General features: G+C 49.5%; 1 protein-coding gene and 1 long non-coding RNA gene across 8 annotated transcripts in view; one reads left to right on the plus strand and one right to left on the minus strand.

Moving 5' to 3' along the window:
* Window positions 1-15: 15 nt before the first annotated feature.
* LOC145532629 (uncharacterized) lies at window positions 16-6,586 on the plus strand. The gene is made up of 2 exons (XR_014073442.1): window positions 16-282; window positions 5,634-6,586. It is a non-coding gene; the product is annotated as an uncharacterized LOC145532629 (long non-coding RNA).
* Window positions 6,587-10,442: 3,856 nt separating this feature from the next.
* CALN1 (calneuron 1) overlaps window positions 10,443-15,098 on the minus strand; it is a 693,518-nt gene continuing 688,862 nt past the window's right edge. For all 7 annotated transcript variants that reach the window (XM_081558121.1, XM_081558116.1, XM_081558119.1 and 4 more), the window contains one exon: window positions 10,443-12,871. In XM_081558121.1, coding sequence (XP_081414247.1) covers window positions 12,744-12,871 — 128 coding nt within the window. In that variant the 3' untranslated portion in view covers window positions 10,443-12,743. The remainder of the gene's footprint in view (window positions 12,872-15,098) is intronic.

Below are 15,098 nucleotides of genomic sequence, written 5' to 3' on the forward strand. Positions count from 1 at the left end.
CCTCTGCATTGCAAGGTGGATTCCTAACCACTGGACCACCAGGAAAATCCCTGAACTTGGTTCTTCAAAGAGGATAAAGAATTCCTGGATTGACTGCAGGAACTAACAGCAAATAAACCCTGTAAAGACAGGGCATACCTGATTTTGACAAAGGCATGGGATCCAGGGGCGCGAGAGGACAGGAGACGGGAACGCGGTGAGAGAAAGAGGGCCCGGGAACGCGGCGAGAGAAAGAGGGCCCGGGAACACTGGGCCACTGGAGAACCGGAGGACCTGAACAAGGTGAGCTAATCTGCTGTGTTTATTCCTTTAGCAAAGATTTATTGAGCACCCACTATGTGATCAGTGCAATGCCAGGTGCTGGGAATGCAAAGAGGAGCAAAATAAACTGTCGTGTTGGTAAATAAACTTATGTTAGTGACATGACTGAAGTCATTGTCCTTCCAGGGTCACAGATAAACTGGAGTCTCTGCCTAGCCTGTCCCTGCCCTGTACACACAACCCCATCTCCTCCCTTCGGATGGCACTGCAGACACCTCCAGGGCCTCCTCACCCCGCCCCCCATTCTCTTTCCAGACTGGACAGTCATCCTTAGAGGAAATGGCTGGCGGAGGGATGGAGGGCTAGCCTTGGAGTGACACAGACCAAGGCAAAAGCAGTCCATGTGGTTCCTGGACCAGAGAGACTCAAACACATGTGGATCAGGCCGGGTCCTCTTCCTTCTGACGGGGCAACGGAGAGCTGAGGCTGAAGGATGGGGTGCCCGTGCCTGGCTGCATTGCTTTTGAGATGCAGGACTTTCTGCCTGAGGCAATCGGGAGGCCCATGCCAGCTGTCCCAGGGGGTGACCTGAGGCTGCCAGACCCACAGGAGGCTCAGCGCCATCCCCAGCCTTCCATCTCTGGCTTCTCTTCCTCTTTCAGAGCTGCACGTGTGCTCACATTTTATAGCAGCGTTAGAGAGATGTAATTCACACCCCAGACAATTCACTCCTTCTTTGTGCTCAGTTTTATTCTGCTCTCATCCTGGTGAATCTTAGGGCAAAGTGGGAGGGCGTCACTCATCCTGTGTGCTCCGCCCCCACCCCCTGGCTTCCTAGCAACAGCCTGGCGGCCATGGCTTTGACACTGGAAAGGCAATGAGAGCCTCCGGTTTATAAGCCAACAGAGAGCAGAGGTCTCTGCAGTCCACATGGGTTTCTGCTGCTGCCCTGAGGGGATGTGGGCTACACTGCAGGTGATGACCTGGGGACCACTCCCACGGAGTTCCTCCTGAGACCCAGTGCTGGGAGCATTACTGCAGGGCCACCAAAGAACATGAGGTAGTTGGACAGCATCATCGATTCAATGGACATGAGTTTGAGCAAACTCCGGGAGATTGTGAAGGACAGGAAAGCCTGGTGTGCCGTAGCCCATGGGGTCGCAGAGTCAGACACAACTGAGTGACTCAACAACAACCACCACCAACGAACTGGCTCCTGATCCTGGCTTGCTGTGTCTAGTTCCTGAGCTGACTCAAGCTCAAACCTCACTTCCAAATATACCCAGAGGGTTCCTGAATGACCGCCACCCACAACCCTTTCTCCTGAGGTTCTGATCCCATAGGTGTGCAGTGAGAAGCTTTGGCATTTTGACATTTATAAAGCACCCAGTGAATCTGATCCTAATCATAATTAGATATTGATTCCACTGTCCATCATTGTGAAAAACAGTGTCACTAAGAAGGACGTGACACTGTTGAGGGAACATCACCCTCCAAATCACCTGTAGGGCTTGTTGTCTGTTTCACCCCCAGAATCTCAGATTCCATAGTCTGGGGTGTGTAGGCCTAAAAAATATTCACAACCTAAAATTGAGTTGTTGTTGTTTAGTTGCTAAGTCGTGCCCAACTCTATTGCAGCCCCATAGCCCACCAGTCTCCTCTGTCCATAGGATTTCCCAGGCAAGCATACTGGAGTCGGTCACCATTTTCTTCTCTGGGGATCTTCCCAGACCAAGGATTGAACTTGCGTCTCCCGCACTGGCAGGCAGATTCTTTACCACTGAGCAACCAGGGAAGCCATAGTCGTGTTTTACTCAGCAAGAGTTTTTAGGACTTCAAGCATGGGAGGCAGCATCTCAAGTAACCCTGAGAGAATTGCTTGGAGGAGGCTAGGGGAGGAGCCAGGTTATATAGAATTTTTGCGACAAAGGGCAGATAGTCTGAATATCAAAAGATGATTGTTAATTAAAGAAACTCAGATATTCCAAATTAAGGAATTTAGGGCTTTTCTATGTATGGGAAGATGCAAGACTTTGGGCTCACTGAAATCATTCCTTTGATAAGCTGTCTGGGGCCAGTATCCTGAGTTCCCTTAGGGCTCACGGTAGGGAGTGGCTGCAGTTTGATGGCTGTTGATGGCAGGTGTTTTTTCCTTCCCAAGTGTCTCAGGGCTCACTGGCTCATGCTGCAGGGTCATAATTGCTGATGACTGTGACATTCTTGTTCACTGATAAAAAAGTGAAAGTGAAAGTTGCTCAGTCATGTCCCACTCTTTGCGAACCCTTGGACTATACAGTCCATGGAATTCTCCAGGCCAGAATACTGGAGTGGGTAGCCTATCTCTTCTCCAGGGGATCTTCTGGACCCAGGGATCAAACCCAGGTCTCCCGCATTGCAGGGGGATTCTTTACCAGCTGAGCCACAAGGGAAGCCCAAGAATGCTGGAGTGGGTGGCGTATCCCTTCTCCAGCAGCTCTTCCTGATCCAGGAATCGAACCGGTGTCTCCTGCATTGCAGGCAGATTCTTTACCAACTGAGCTACCAGGGAAGCCCCTTGTTCACTGATAGGGCAGGAAATGTTCCATGTAGCCTGAGAATTTGCGTTTCTAACAAGTTCCCAGGTTCTAGTTGAGGGACCACACCTTGAAGGCCATTGTGTCGACAGGTGGCGCTATTAGCACAGAATCTGCCTCCGCAGGAGACACAAGACAGGCAGGTTCCATCCCTGGGTCGGGAAGATGCCCTGGAGGAGAAAATGGCAACCTGCTCCAATTTGCTTGGGAAATCTCATGGACAGAGGAGCCTGGCGGGCTACAGTCCATGGGATCACAGAGAGTCGGACATGACTGAGCAACTGAGCACAGCACAGTGCTAAGAGGACTGACCTGTTCCTCTGGAAATGACCCAAATCACAAAGAGTAGGAACCAACCGCCTCACCTGGAGAGCAAGCATCCCTGAGCCCAGGCTGCATCCCAGAGCAATGGAATCATGGTATCTGGGGCTGGTGCCAAGGCTTTGGATTTTTTTTTTTTTTTTTTAATTCCCCAGGCAATTCCTATGTGCGACCAGGGTTGGGAAATGCTGCCATGTTTAAAGCTCAGTTAACTTCAAATTATCTTGACAGCATAGAAAAAAAAAATGGGGACAAAGGTTGTGGGAGCCAGAGAGAGGCGCCAAGCCCCAAAGCGTCTACCAGCCTGTCACCTTGGCACAGCCCCGTAGCATCAATGGTACCTTTGCTTCCCCATTCTAGGAAATTCAGAAGTGAGAGTGGGGCCTTGCTGCCGCTGAGCACTGCTACATGGCTGGAGACGTCCCAAGTCAGAAGAGTCTTCCAGCTACACTGGCCTGTGCTTGGGGGGCTGGAGCATGGCCCCACATACAGTGGATGCTCCAGGACCTGGGGATGATTAGCCAGTGGGCTGGAGAACAGCTGCGTCCTCTCTTGGACCATCACCAGGAAGCGAAGCACAGGTGTACTGGGTTGAAGTAAAACCAAGGAGGGTGAGATCAACCTGGAAACATGGCTTCAGGTCCTCCATCAGGGTGGTTGCCCATCCTTTGTTGTTCAAGGTCAGGCAACCTGCTACAGGTAGACCTTCCAGAATTGGCAGGAGAAGCGATGGGCCCGGCTTTCTAGTTGTTTTTTTTTTTTTTTTTTTTTTAAAGACTTTTGACATGGACCATTTTTAAAGTCTTTATTGAATTTGTTACAACATTGTTTCTGCTTTTTTATGTTTGGGGGGTTTTTTGGCCACAAGGCATGCAGGATCCTAGCTCCCCGACTGTGGATTGAACCTGCACCCCCCCAACATTGGAAGATGAAGTCCCAGCTGCTGAGCCACCAGGGAGTCCCCAGGCATGGCCTTCTAATTGTGCACATGGCCACAGACATACCTTTATTTGAAAGAAAAGCCTTTGAAATTTACTTACCTTAAAAAAAAGAAAAAGACAAAGGAATTCACTTATCACCAGAAGTATAGAAAAATCCCTAAAATTCCAAGATACTTTACCTTCTAAGGGAGAGCTTTGTTTTGCCCTGGCTATTACCTCTGAGCCTTCAGGCTTCATGATCTCCATGGTCATGGGTCAGACTGGAGTTCTGTTCTCAGCCCTCTGGGGGTCTTTTGTCCTGCAGGACACCCCCTGCTGGGGTAAGTACCCAGGAGAATGAATATTCATCACTAACTATTCCCTTATAATATAAAATAATTCTTAAAACCCAGATCAGAGAGGATAAAACCCAAGTTATTATCTCACTGGAATTTGCAAGAGGCCCCCTTTAACAGAAGGGGAGAGGGGGAAAAAATAACATGTGCTTTTTGTAGAACACTCTATATTTAGAATTTTTAAACAAAAAGCAAAGCTTAGTGATTTTACCTTGTTAAGTTTCCCCCGAGAAGGTATATAAGATGCAGTACTGAGAACAGAGGACCCTGAGACACTAGGAGATTCTACCCACAGGAAACTCAAGATTTTTGACTTAAGACATGTAGGAAGATCTCCTGGAGTAGCAAATGGCAACCCACTCCAGTATTCTTGCCTGGGAAATCCCATGGACAGAGGAGCCTGGTGGGCTATAGTCCCTGGGGTCGCAAAGAGTTGGACATGACTGAGAGGCTAAGCACAGCACAGCACATTCCATATATGTATTATAAGGGAATGTGTGGTTTCTTTTTCCTATGCCCAAGAAGCTTAACATTAAAAATTCCAAATGTTTAAGAAAAAGCTAAGCAGTGCCTGAATACTAATATTGGGAAGGGTTTGGCAAATGGAATCCCAGAGGCTGACACCATTAGCTTGGGTGTCTGCAAAGTTTTCTTAATTAGACTGTCTGCTTCCCAGCCGGAAGCTGGTTCCTATTTCTCACCATATGCTCCATGTCGGCTTACTACCCCTGCTGTCAATCATTTCCCCTCCAAAGCCCCGCCAAAGACCAGATCCCCAGCAGCTTTCTCGCAGGCTTCTTGCTCCTTGGAAGGGGGTGATGTTGCTGGCCAGTCATCAGACAGATCTGGTTGCCCTTGAGGGTCATGGAAATGAATTTCACGACCCTTCTGCAAATCACACCCCCAGATAACAAGCTGAATCTCTCATCAAAAGAAAAAAAAAACTTTTATTTTTTCTATTGCATAAATAATGGTAAATTAGACTCTTTTTTATACAGATTATATATTTACAGACAAGTTTGGTTAGAGAAAACATCTGGTAAATATGGCAGTCAGGTTTCCTTTATACACTAAGATAACATATAATAATATGTACTTCATGAGATCAGTAAGTTGCATGCCAAGTTAATTTATATTAATATTTACATTTTATATAAAGATTTTCTTCTGACTAATCTGCTGACTCTCTCATTATTTAATAGCAGAAATCATCAGTGAATACTGAATGGAGAAATAAAAGAGATGGAATACGAATGAGGTAAATGGGAAGATTGTGACCCAGGATTGCAGTCTTAGTGGCCCATTCTGGATAGGAGATCTGCCAAGCTCTGGTCATTCTGCTTGTAATAATCCTCATCTGTGCTCCGATTTGCATCCCGCCATTTGCCACTGTGCTTTGGAAAAAAACTCACGTCTCAATTCTAAGGACCCCTAGGATTACAACAACCCCTACCCCCAGCAGATGACAGCTTGCCAACCCATTCCCCGGCCAGATTTTGGGGCTGATTTTCCTCCAAGGGCATTGTCTTTGGTGAGCCCTTGGACAAATAGCTTCTTCCTAGATTTACAATTGGGGAAGAAAATCAAACCTCACTAAGAAGCCATTCAAAGACCCCTGAAGCCTGACTTCCAGATTAGAAAGAAAGAGCATTCTTTGATTTTCCTTGGAGAGAGCTGACGGTGACTTGTGTCAATTTCCACCAGGAGCTGAGAGGACCCTTCCCTGGCCAGTCTAGGACTTTGCAGGAAAGAGCAGTTGGGGGTCACTAGAAAAACAATGACTGGGACCTCCATTTACTTCAGGAAGAGGAAAAAAAAAAAAAACAACAGGAGAGAGACATAGGATTTAAGTTCTCACGGGCAGAAGGGCCAGAGACTTGTGTGGACCCTGCAGCCGCCCTCTCTCTGCCCTTTACCTTCATCGTGGGTGGATCACTTCCAAAGCAGGCACCTGTGCTCAGCACCACTCATCAGCCATCTAAGGACCCCCGCTGGTGCCTGTCTCCCCAGACAGTTAATTGAATTCCTAACAATCCCCAGAGATCGTGACTGTCTTCCTTCTGCAGTGGTACGAATAATTACAAGCCACTATCACATGTACGGGAACTGCTGTTCCAAGGGTCAGAAAAATGAGTAAAGAAAGAAATGATCAGAAGTTGTGCTCTTTATATTCAGTAACTTCCAGTCAGGCTTTTTCAGATGGGGAAACTGCATCTTTTCCTGGAATCTGGCTTTGTTTTACCCTCCTTAGTCAGGAATTCTGATCCATGTGACCTGTGGAACAGTGACCCCATGCCCTTCATTTTGACACTGGCTCAGACAGGACACAAAGCCCTTCTTGGATGCTCCCTTGAATCAGCAAGTCCTCAGGGAACAAACAAAACCTCGTGCCTACAAGACACACTCGACAGAGGTCTATTTGCGTTGTTTCATCTACAAAGGACACCAAAAGAGATACTTTATTACAACAGCCTCTGGGGATTTGTATTTTTTTTTTTTTTAAGTTCTTAATACAGTTCATAGGGGACATAGGGACCCTATCAAGTGTGGGCATTCACTTTGATTTGTTTCAGATAGTCACAAGAGGAGGGCTCTTCTGAGTCATCAGGTTGACTTTTCCTCTTGTTTTAGAGATGAGAAGACTGAGGCTGGGAGGGGAAATTGCTCAGAATTATCTGGCCAGTGGGTGGCAGAGGCACCTAGGGGCCCTGCCTCCTGTGATCTTTCTGGCTGACAGAGCTGCTTACATATCCAGTGCCTGCGTCTTCTCTCCTAGCCTCAGTTCAACAGGTCTGAGCCCAGACAGAGCACTCTGGGAAAGGCATTTTGGGGTTTGGCAGATCAGCATCCCCCAAGGAAAGGTGAGCTACCAGCCCCCTCTTGAAGTTCCCAGTGCATGTGGTTGGGATCAGGTTGGTGGGCAGCAGCTCTATGGCACTCAAGCCCCTCTAGGCTCCCAAGGTAGACCAGATGTACATGGAAACTATTCAGCAATCAGCCACATCATACTTGAATTTTATTCCCCGGAATATTCCTTCCTAATTATCCTGCTGCTCTACTCCTCTGGAAAATTCCAGCCTCTGCCTCCATTTCACTTGGACAACAATGTGTAACAATGCGAGAAACACGGGTTTGAAAGCCAAGCCAGCTTTCTCAAGGAAAAGAGGCAGATGAGAACTACACCCAGTATCGGGGGCGGGGGTTAGTGGGGTGGTGTGTGTGCTCAATGGATAAGCTGCCTAAGGCAAGGGCGAGAAGGCAGGATACTTGGCAAGTTTTTCCCAACTTCAGAGGACTGTCTTTGGGAGACTGGCAGAACCTGATTCTTTATGACTATATTTCAAGCCCAGTGAATCAAATTAATTTTGCCTCCAAGGCTTTTTGAGTAATGTTATCTGGTCTCTTGAGACCTTATAAAGAGGGTCCTAAAACAATATTCACTAGAAACCATGTCTATTTCAATGACCATGGACTTAGCACAGAGCATAGGACACCAAGAGAAGTGCTTGGCTGGTTTGCATGCCTGACCTTTTCCCTCCAAACCAAGTGTCTATGACAAGGGCCACATAACGGAGGACAGTCCCCTGAGTGACTTCGTCAAAGGAAGGGAGAAGTGAAGCTGAACGGTTCTGACATTTAAATTGTCATGGAGACAGTGTCCGTAAGAGGCAGCCTGAACCCTGCTCTATTTTTCCATTGCTTTAAATGATTCAAATCGAAAACCTTAGCTGTGGAATAATGTTTCTTTTCTGTTCCTGATGGATATTTTTCCCCTTCTGGGGGAGTTGAGGTGGTGGTGGAGGATGGCTAGAGCCAGATGTTTAGGTTATGAACTCTTCGCCCTGGCATGACTGCAGAAGAGGCCAAGGAGAAATCTGAGCTCATTTCAGATAAATGATCTCCAGGGAAGATGGCTCCACAGTCCTCCTGGCAACACAACCAGTATATTGCCCAAGTTTAGAAGCCCAAGTCCATCTGTATCATCATGGTATTATAGAAAAAGGGGGCCCTTCTTTTTGCAGTCGGGTTCCAGACCTTCTGTATATCTTAGTGGAATAGAAGGAATAACACGATCACTACAGGCTTTTGAACAAATAGTCAGTGTGGTAAAATGACCCAATATGGTTTGAGGAGCAGAACTCAGTAGCTTCCGTGGGGATAGAGCACAAGAGCACAGCCGAACAGGGCTTCAAGGCGCGCAGCCACACCCGGCCATGCCAGCTGTGCCGAGGAGCTTGGTGGTCACACCCTACTTCTCTGGTCATGCCTTCATACTGCCCCAGGGAGGCTGCTAGCTATCGGTTAAGAGCAAAGCTCTCTTTGATTTATGACCTGAGTCTGGACTTAAGCCGAGAGAAGGTGTTTGGAATAAAGGATAAATTTCTCTCTCCCAGCTCTTCGATACATCACTTTGTGATTCTGTGGATGGGAGGTTGGGGTGGGGACATGATTATCAAGATAAGCGTGCGATGTTTCATTAGGTTCTTTTGGCTTAACGGCAGACAGGAGACCATTTGTCAGGTGCAAACTGAGACAGGAAGCAGGTGTCAAGACAGAAGACATGTTGTACAAATCTTGTTCTTGGCGAATCAAACACCTAGAAACTTCTGAAAGCATTGGACTGGCCGAGGACCACATGTAAACCTCAGTTCACTTTAGTCCATGTTTCTGGCTTGTGGGAAAGATTCTCAATAGGCAAACAGATGCTTTTAAAGATGGGCTTAAAATATTTTTTGTTTTCCAGATGGCATTCCTGCCTTTTTGCCCAGATTCAGGGGGTCTTTGCTCTGGGATCTGGTAGGTGGGGAGGGTACCACCTGGCTCCTGTTCTCCTGAGCAAATAGAAGGACAGGTCCAAACAGAAGAGAAAAAGGCAGAGCTTCTTTCAAGCTAATTTCTCCCACCAGCGGGCTATGGATTCAGGGAGTCAGGATGCAAGCAGGCTGAGCCCAAGTGTTTGTTCTTTAAGGAAATGTTCCCTATTTTTGTGTGCCTTGGCACACTCAGGGTGGAATGCAAGGGTTGCCATGGCAACACCTTTTTTTTTTTTTTTTTTACAGATTGGTGGTCATGTGGGACCCACACACATGCTGGAAGCCACGGTTAATAGTTCCGGGCTGGGTCCTGTCTGGGGGCTCTGGGAGTGATGGGAGACAGCTTCTTTGGGGGCCAAGGGGATCAGGGTCTGTATCCCTTTTCTCTCAAGCAAATGACTCCCGAATTATCACTCGTGTGGTCAGAAGAGGAGGTGTAGAGGGCAAGAATGAGCCAAGCTTGGTTTGCCAGTCACTCAGCCACCCCATAGGAGACTCCTAAGTCTACTCACTGGGAGGACAGAGTAAGAGTTGGGTTACTCTCTCTCAGTTTCTGCAGAGGTCCCCCCCCAGCCAGGGGCCACATGGCACACTGGGGGACTGGCACTCCTAGAGTCTTCGTCCAGGCACCCAGGAACTCCCACAGTGCGGAAGGTGCTGACTGACTCAGGGTAGCACAGGTGTGGACAGGACTTGGAGTGGGTCAGTGGGAAGCCAACATCTTACACCCAACACTGTTGACAGACCATCCAGGTGAAGCTGCCAGAGTGTAAGCTCTTAGCACCCAGAGCCTGTGGGTTGCCACTGCCTCTGGGCTGTTCCCCCACACTCAGGTCCTGGCACAGTGTGTGAGGTTACCACAGTAGGAGGTTAACTTCAAGCCCAACAAGGAGAAGTCTATGGCTTCTTTCTTGCCCTCTCTCCTTAGCAATGTCCTTAGAAGTCATCCTCTCTAGGACACCTTCTCCTAGATTTTCTCCTGGGTAGGATGAACTTACCTCCTGGTCCCTAGGAGAGATGAAAGGGGTCCTCTTTAGGGAGAGGATGCTGAGGACTTGTTGGGAAACAGGCTGTTGGTGTCTTTCTAGATTTCCTTGCTTACACAGCGGCTAATTTCTCTAAGGTTTAACCCTCATATCCTTCGAGGTCCCTACCCCCCCAGGAGGAGGCAGAACTTGTACGTTACAGAAGTACTCATTTTCTTTTTTTTTTTGCCCTGAAGTCCAGCATCACTTGCAGCACTGCCCTCTCATAGGGCACGGTCCTTTAAGAATCATCCCTGGGGTCTTGATCCAGTCTACCTGATGTCTCTCATACCCCTCTCCCAAGGAGGACATGGCTGAGTCATTCATGACTCAGTAAAAGGGGTCCCTTTTACTTAAGTCCAGTTAAAAGAGAGAGAGAAGGAGCAAACTGCTTAGGGTGGAAACTAGTGATGAACTTGTCCTGTGCATTCATAGTCTGCATTTGCACTTGTTCTTCTTCTGAAGTCTGGTCCTGAGGGACGGAGGTGAGTCAGGCAAGAGGGGAGAGAGGAGAGGCAGACAGACACACAGTGTCTGGCAGGGCTGGGCGGGCAAGAGGGATGGGCAGGTCGCTGCCTTACTTGGCCTGGATGTGTGGGACCCCAGGCATTTTCACAGAGGGACTCACTCACAATCTCCCAGGCTCCAGGGAGCTGACCCTTGCTCCTCCCTCCATGCTATGGCTCAAACCCTATTTCTACTTGTGCTCATCGTGGATATTTGCAGTGGGGAAATTTTGAGAGCTGTTCCCGGGCTGTTGTCCAAAGTGCTTGCAGGGGTAATTTGAAAGAAGACCCCAAGCTAACAGCTTGGATGCTTCAAGTCTGAGAAGACCGGAGGGAGAGGGCAGAAAGGGACGAGAGGCTTGAGAAGGGATTCCAAAACACACACCGCACGCCCAAAGCCACTTGGTGCAGCAAAAGAGGAGTCTGGCGCCTCCATACCGAATGAAAAGGGAAAAGGGAGGGAGGAAAAGCTTGTAGCTCTAGGGTGCAATGGAAAGAAAGAGGAGCAAGAAAATCCCACCACAGAAATCAAGACCTGAGCTTGGAAACGTACAAAGGGAAGTACTACTAGAAAGATTACTGGCTAATCAGACTACTCGAGCTTGGGTGAGTGACGGCGGTGGACATGGCAACTAGGAAAAGTCCGGAAATGAGAGACTTGAGATGGGGTTGGCTTCGCTTCCCTTCCCCAACAGAAGTATTTTACTCGTGGAGTCGGCTGAACTTATTAACATCTTTTCGTTTTCTCGTGAAAATGAGTCAGTTGCAGAATCCAACTGCGGGACCATGTTATGTAAAATACAATGGTTGGATCCTTCCATCTTTCCCGTTGGGATGGTATTTCTCTCTCTGGGAAAGACAGACTAATAAAGCAAATCTGAAGATGAGAGAAAGGTGAGAGGCACAAGGACCTTGACTTACAGAGGTCTCTTACACATGGTGATGTGTTCAGACTCCATCACTCTGGACAGCTGGGGCGTGACTTGTAACAAACACCTCCTTCACCACCAGCTGCGGCCTCTCCCCGTCCCCAAACGACCCACCCCAAGAGGCAGGGATGTGTGTCGGAGGACAGGCTTCTATCAGCAGTAAAGCGATGAGGGACGATGGATGGATGTCACACCTGAAGAAGCCCGATAGATACGTCTGTCTGTGTGTCTAGGTTATAGAGATGCCCACGGCTATGCTTCTCTGTTGTCTAAATGGCAGCACAGGCGGCAAAGCTGGGAGAAAGGCTCTCTGCAGATTCCAAAATGCTGGTGCGCGATGTGCTCTAGGAACAGAAAGCCAAGTGCCGACGGAAACCGAGAGCTCCCCAACTCTGCCAACAAGAGTCCCGTAGAAAAGGCAGTAGACCGGAAGCGGCGGGGGTGCACCCTGCAGACCGCCGGGCGCTGCACCCCCTTCAATGGCTTTCCCCTCACGTCTGGGCGGGGAGGGGGCTCCACTGGGTGGAGGAAGGAAGCCAGGGTGGGAAGGGAACGCCCACTTCTGCAGCAACCCAGAAGTCAGCCTCTTGGGACTTGAGGGTCGCCCTGGGGTGGGGGTGGAGGTGGGGGAAGTATCCAGTTGACCCCTGGGGGGGAACGAAGGGGGCGCGGTGGTGACTGCGTGGTCAGCCTCTCTCTTGCTCCCTCACACCGCCAACCTGGATGGCCATGGGAATTCCGAGATGAACGTGAAGTTTCTCTTTTCGAGGTCCTACCGGCATTTGAAGCGGTCGTCCGGAACTCCTGGCTATTTATTGCATTTGGAAACAAGACCATTAAAGCATTGAAGACAGCCCTTTTGTGTACCTGCCAAGGGGATGGAGTGGGTTTGCCACGACACGGGGTTGCACCGCAACCTTGGGTTCTGCGCCGGACGGTGCCGCGTCTGCACAGTCCGCATCCGCTTGTGTGGAGGACGAGTCTGCCCGCGGGGCAAGCACATGCGCGGAGCCGGGAGCGCAGCTGCTGGGGAGGCGGCTACTCCATGCCGCTCCGGAGGATCTGGTTGGCTGCGATCAGCATGACGCTTATGATGAAGGCCATGGCGAAGGCGCAGATGAGGCTCTTCCGGACACAGGTCTGTCTGTTCTGCTTCTGGGAATGCACTGGGGGGAGGAAAGGAGAGAGGGGGGAGCAGAGGGTCAAGAGGCATGGAGGGAGGGTGGGGAGGGGAGAGAGAAATGACACAGTGAGAAGGGGTTGGGGACCCGGCACCTCTTCTTCAACAAGCCCAGGGACCAGCCTCCAGCGTGAAGACTGGTCACTTCCAACAAAGTATCTCCAGGTCAGCTCTGGGAGGACACTGGGCATCCTGTGTCCTGGCAGGTGGTACGAGGTGGCAAAACTTCTAGAATAAAAATCATGACAGATGTGATGTTCAGAGTGAGGTACAGGCTCCTGGATGTGATAATGGACCTACAGCAATTTCAGAGCGAGGAAATAGGCAAGCTTTTAGAGTGAGTCTCACCAAAGGCATCATTCAGGCCGGCCGTGCCCATTTTTTGCAGAGCGCCTGCCTCCCGAGTCTGAGGCAGCTGGTACAGACAGAACCAGATTCCAGTGCTTTGCTGCAGACTCCTGGGGGGCTGGAAGCCACTTACCTTCCCTAGGATTGTTCCTAGGGTGGCTGATGGTTGAAATGACTCTAAGCGACCTACAGCGTATGGCAGATACGCATGTCAGTGTCTCGAGAGCAGGGTTCCTGGGTGAGCAGGATGGCATCATGAAGAGCTTATTCAAATGCAGATTCTCAGGCCACCCCTGCATCCTGCAGATCTACTGAATGGGAGACTCTGGGAATGGGTTCTTCCCAGGTGGCACTAGTGGTAAAAGAACCCGTCTGCCAATGCAGGAGACCTAAGGGACTTGGTTCGATCCTTGGGTCGGGAAGATCCCCCAGAGCAGGAAATGGCAACTCACTCCAGTATTCTTGCCTGGAGAATCTTATGGACCAAGGAGCCTGGCAGGCTACAGTCCACAGGGTCGCAAAGAGTCAGACCCGACTGAAGCGACGTAGCATGCATGCATGAGAGTTGGGCCAGTGATCTTCCGTGTTTAACCACATGACCCTGGTGCCTGATGAATCTGAGACATGGGGACCACGAGCGCTATGGCCAGCATGAAGCAGGGAGGCACAAGCTCCTCTCAGACTTTTCGGAGGCAGGGTGTCCTGGCCCCCAGATTCTGTGGCCCCAAGGGTCTAACCTTGGATCCTGGGGTGGCGCCCTCTTAATCTTTTTGTTGGGCCAGGTCTGTGTCACCATTTTTATAAGACCCACAAGAAACCGTTAGTTGGTCTCGATCACGAAGCATTAATGAATATGGGTTAGGAATATGGGCCAGAAATAGGGAAATGGAAATAACAAGAAAGGAAAAGCTTTTTTTTTTTTCCTTGGCTGCTTAGCACATGGGATCCTAGTTCCCTGACTAGGGGTAGAACTCATACCCCCTGCGTTGGAAGCATAGAGTCTTAACCACTGGACTGCCAGGGAAGTCCCAAGAAAGGAAAAGCTTTGAAAAAAAGAGGGACAGGTCTCTCCTCTAGGCTTTGCTTCCCATGACAGAATTTCTTTTCCTCCTCTTTCCTCTTTTCATCTCCACCTCCTTCCCTGTCCATTCCTGGTCCTTCAGTGACCTTTATACACAGTTTCCCACCTACCTTGAGGCAGAAATCCCTTCCTGGGAGGCTGGTGGGAAGGCTGCCTACCTCAGGGCTACTCACTGGATTAGCAGCATCAGCACCATCTAGGAATTTGATATCAATGCGAATTCTCCAGCCCCTCCATAGAATGACTGAATCCCATCTCTGGGGCTGGAGACCAGGAATGTGTATTTTTAATAAGCTCTCCAGGCTCCAGTGGTAAAGAACCCGCCTGCCAATGCAGGAGACATAAGAGACCGGGGTTTGATCCCTGGGTCGAACATGGGAGGGCATGGCTACCCACTCCAGCATTCTTGCCTGGAGAATCCCATGGACAGAGGAGCCGGGCAGGTTACAGTCCATGGGGTCGCGAAGAGTTGGATGCCACGGAAGCGATTTGGTAAACACACACCAGGTGATTAGGGAATCTCTGGGCCTCCCCCATTCAGAGTCTTTGATTCAGGAGGTCTGGGTGGGGCCCAAAAATCTGATAGAGTTTGAGTTGCTGGGGACAGGAGGACTGCATATGTTTGTGCGTGTGCGTATGTGTGTGTGTGTGCGCGCGAGCGCGCACGTACGAGCCTTAGGGACACTGGGATGGGGGTTATTGTGGATACCCAAGACCAGGACAGAAGAACATTTTCAGATTATCTTTCATTTTGCAAAGGGGTCCTTCTGCTAGACATTCTACT

The sequence above is a fragment of the Giraffa tippelskirchi genome, chromosome 13 (genome assembly GCF_054371585.1).
Source record: "Giraffa tippelskirchi isolate mGirTip1 chromosome 13, T2T-mGirTip1v1.2.pri, whole genome shotgun sequence".
NCBI lineage: Eukaryota > Metazoa > Chordata > Mammalia > Artiodactyla > Giraffidae > Giraffa > Giraffa tippelskirchi.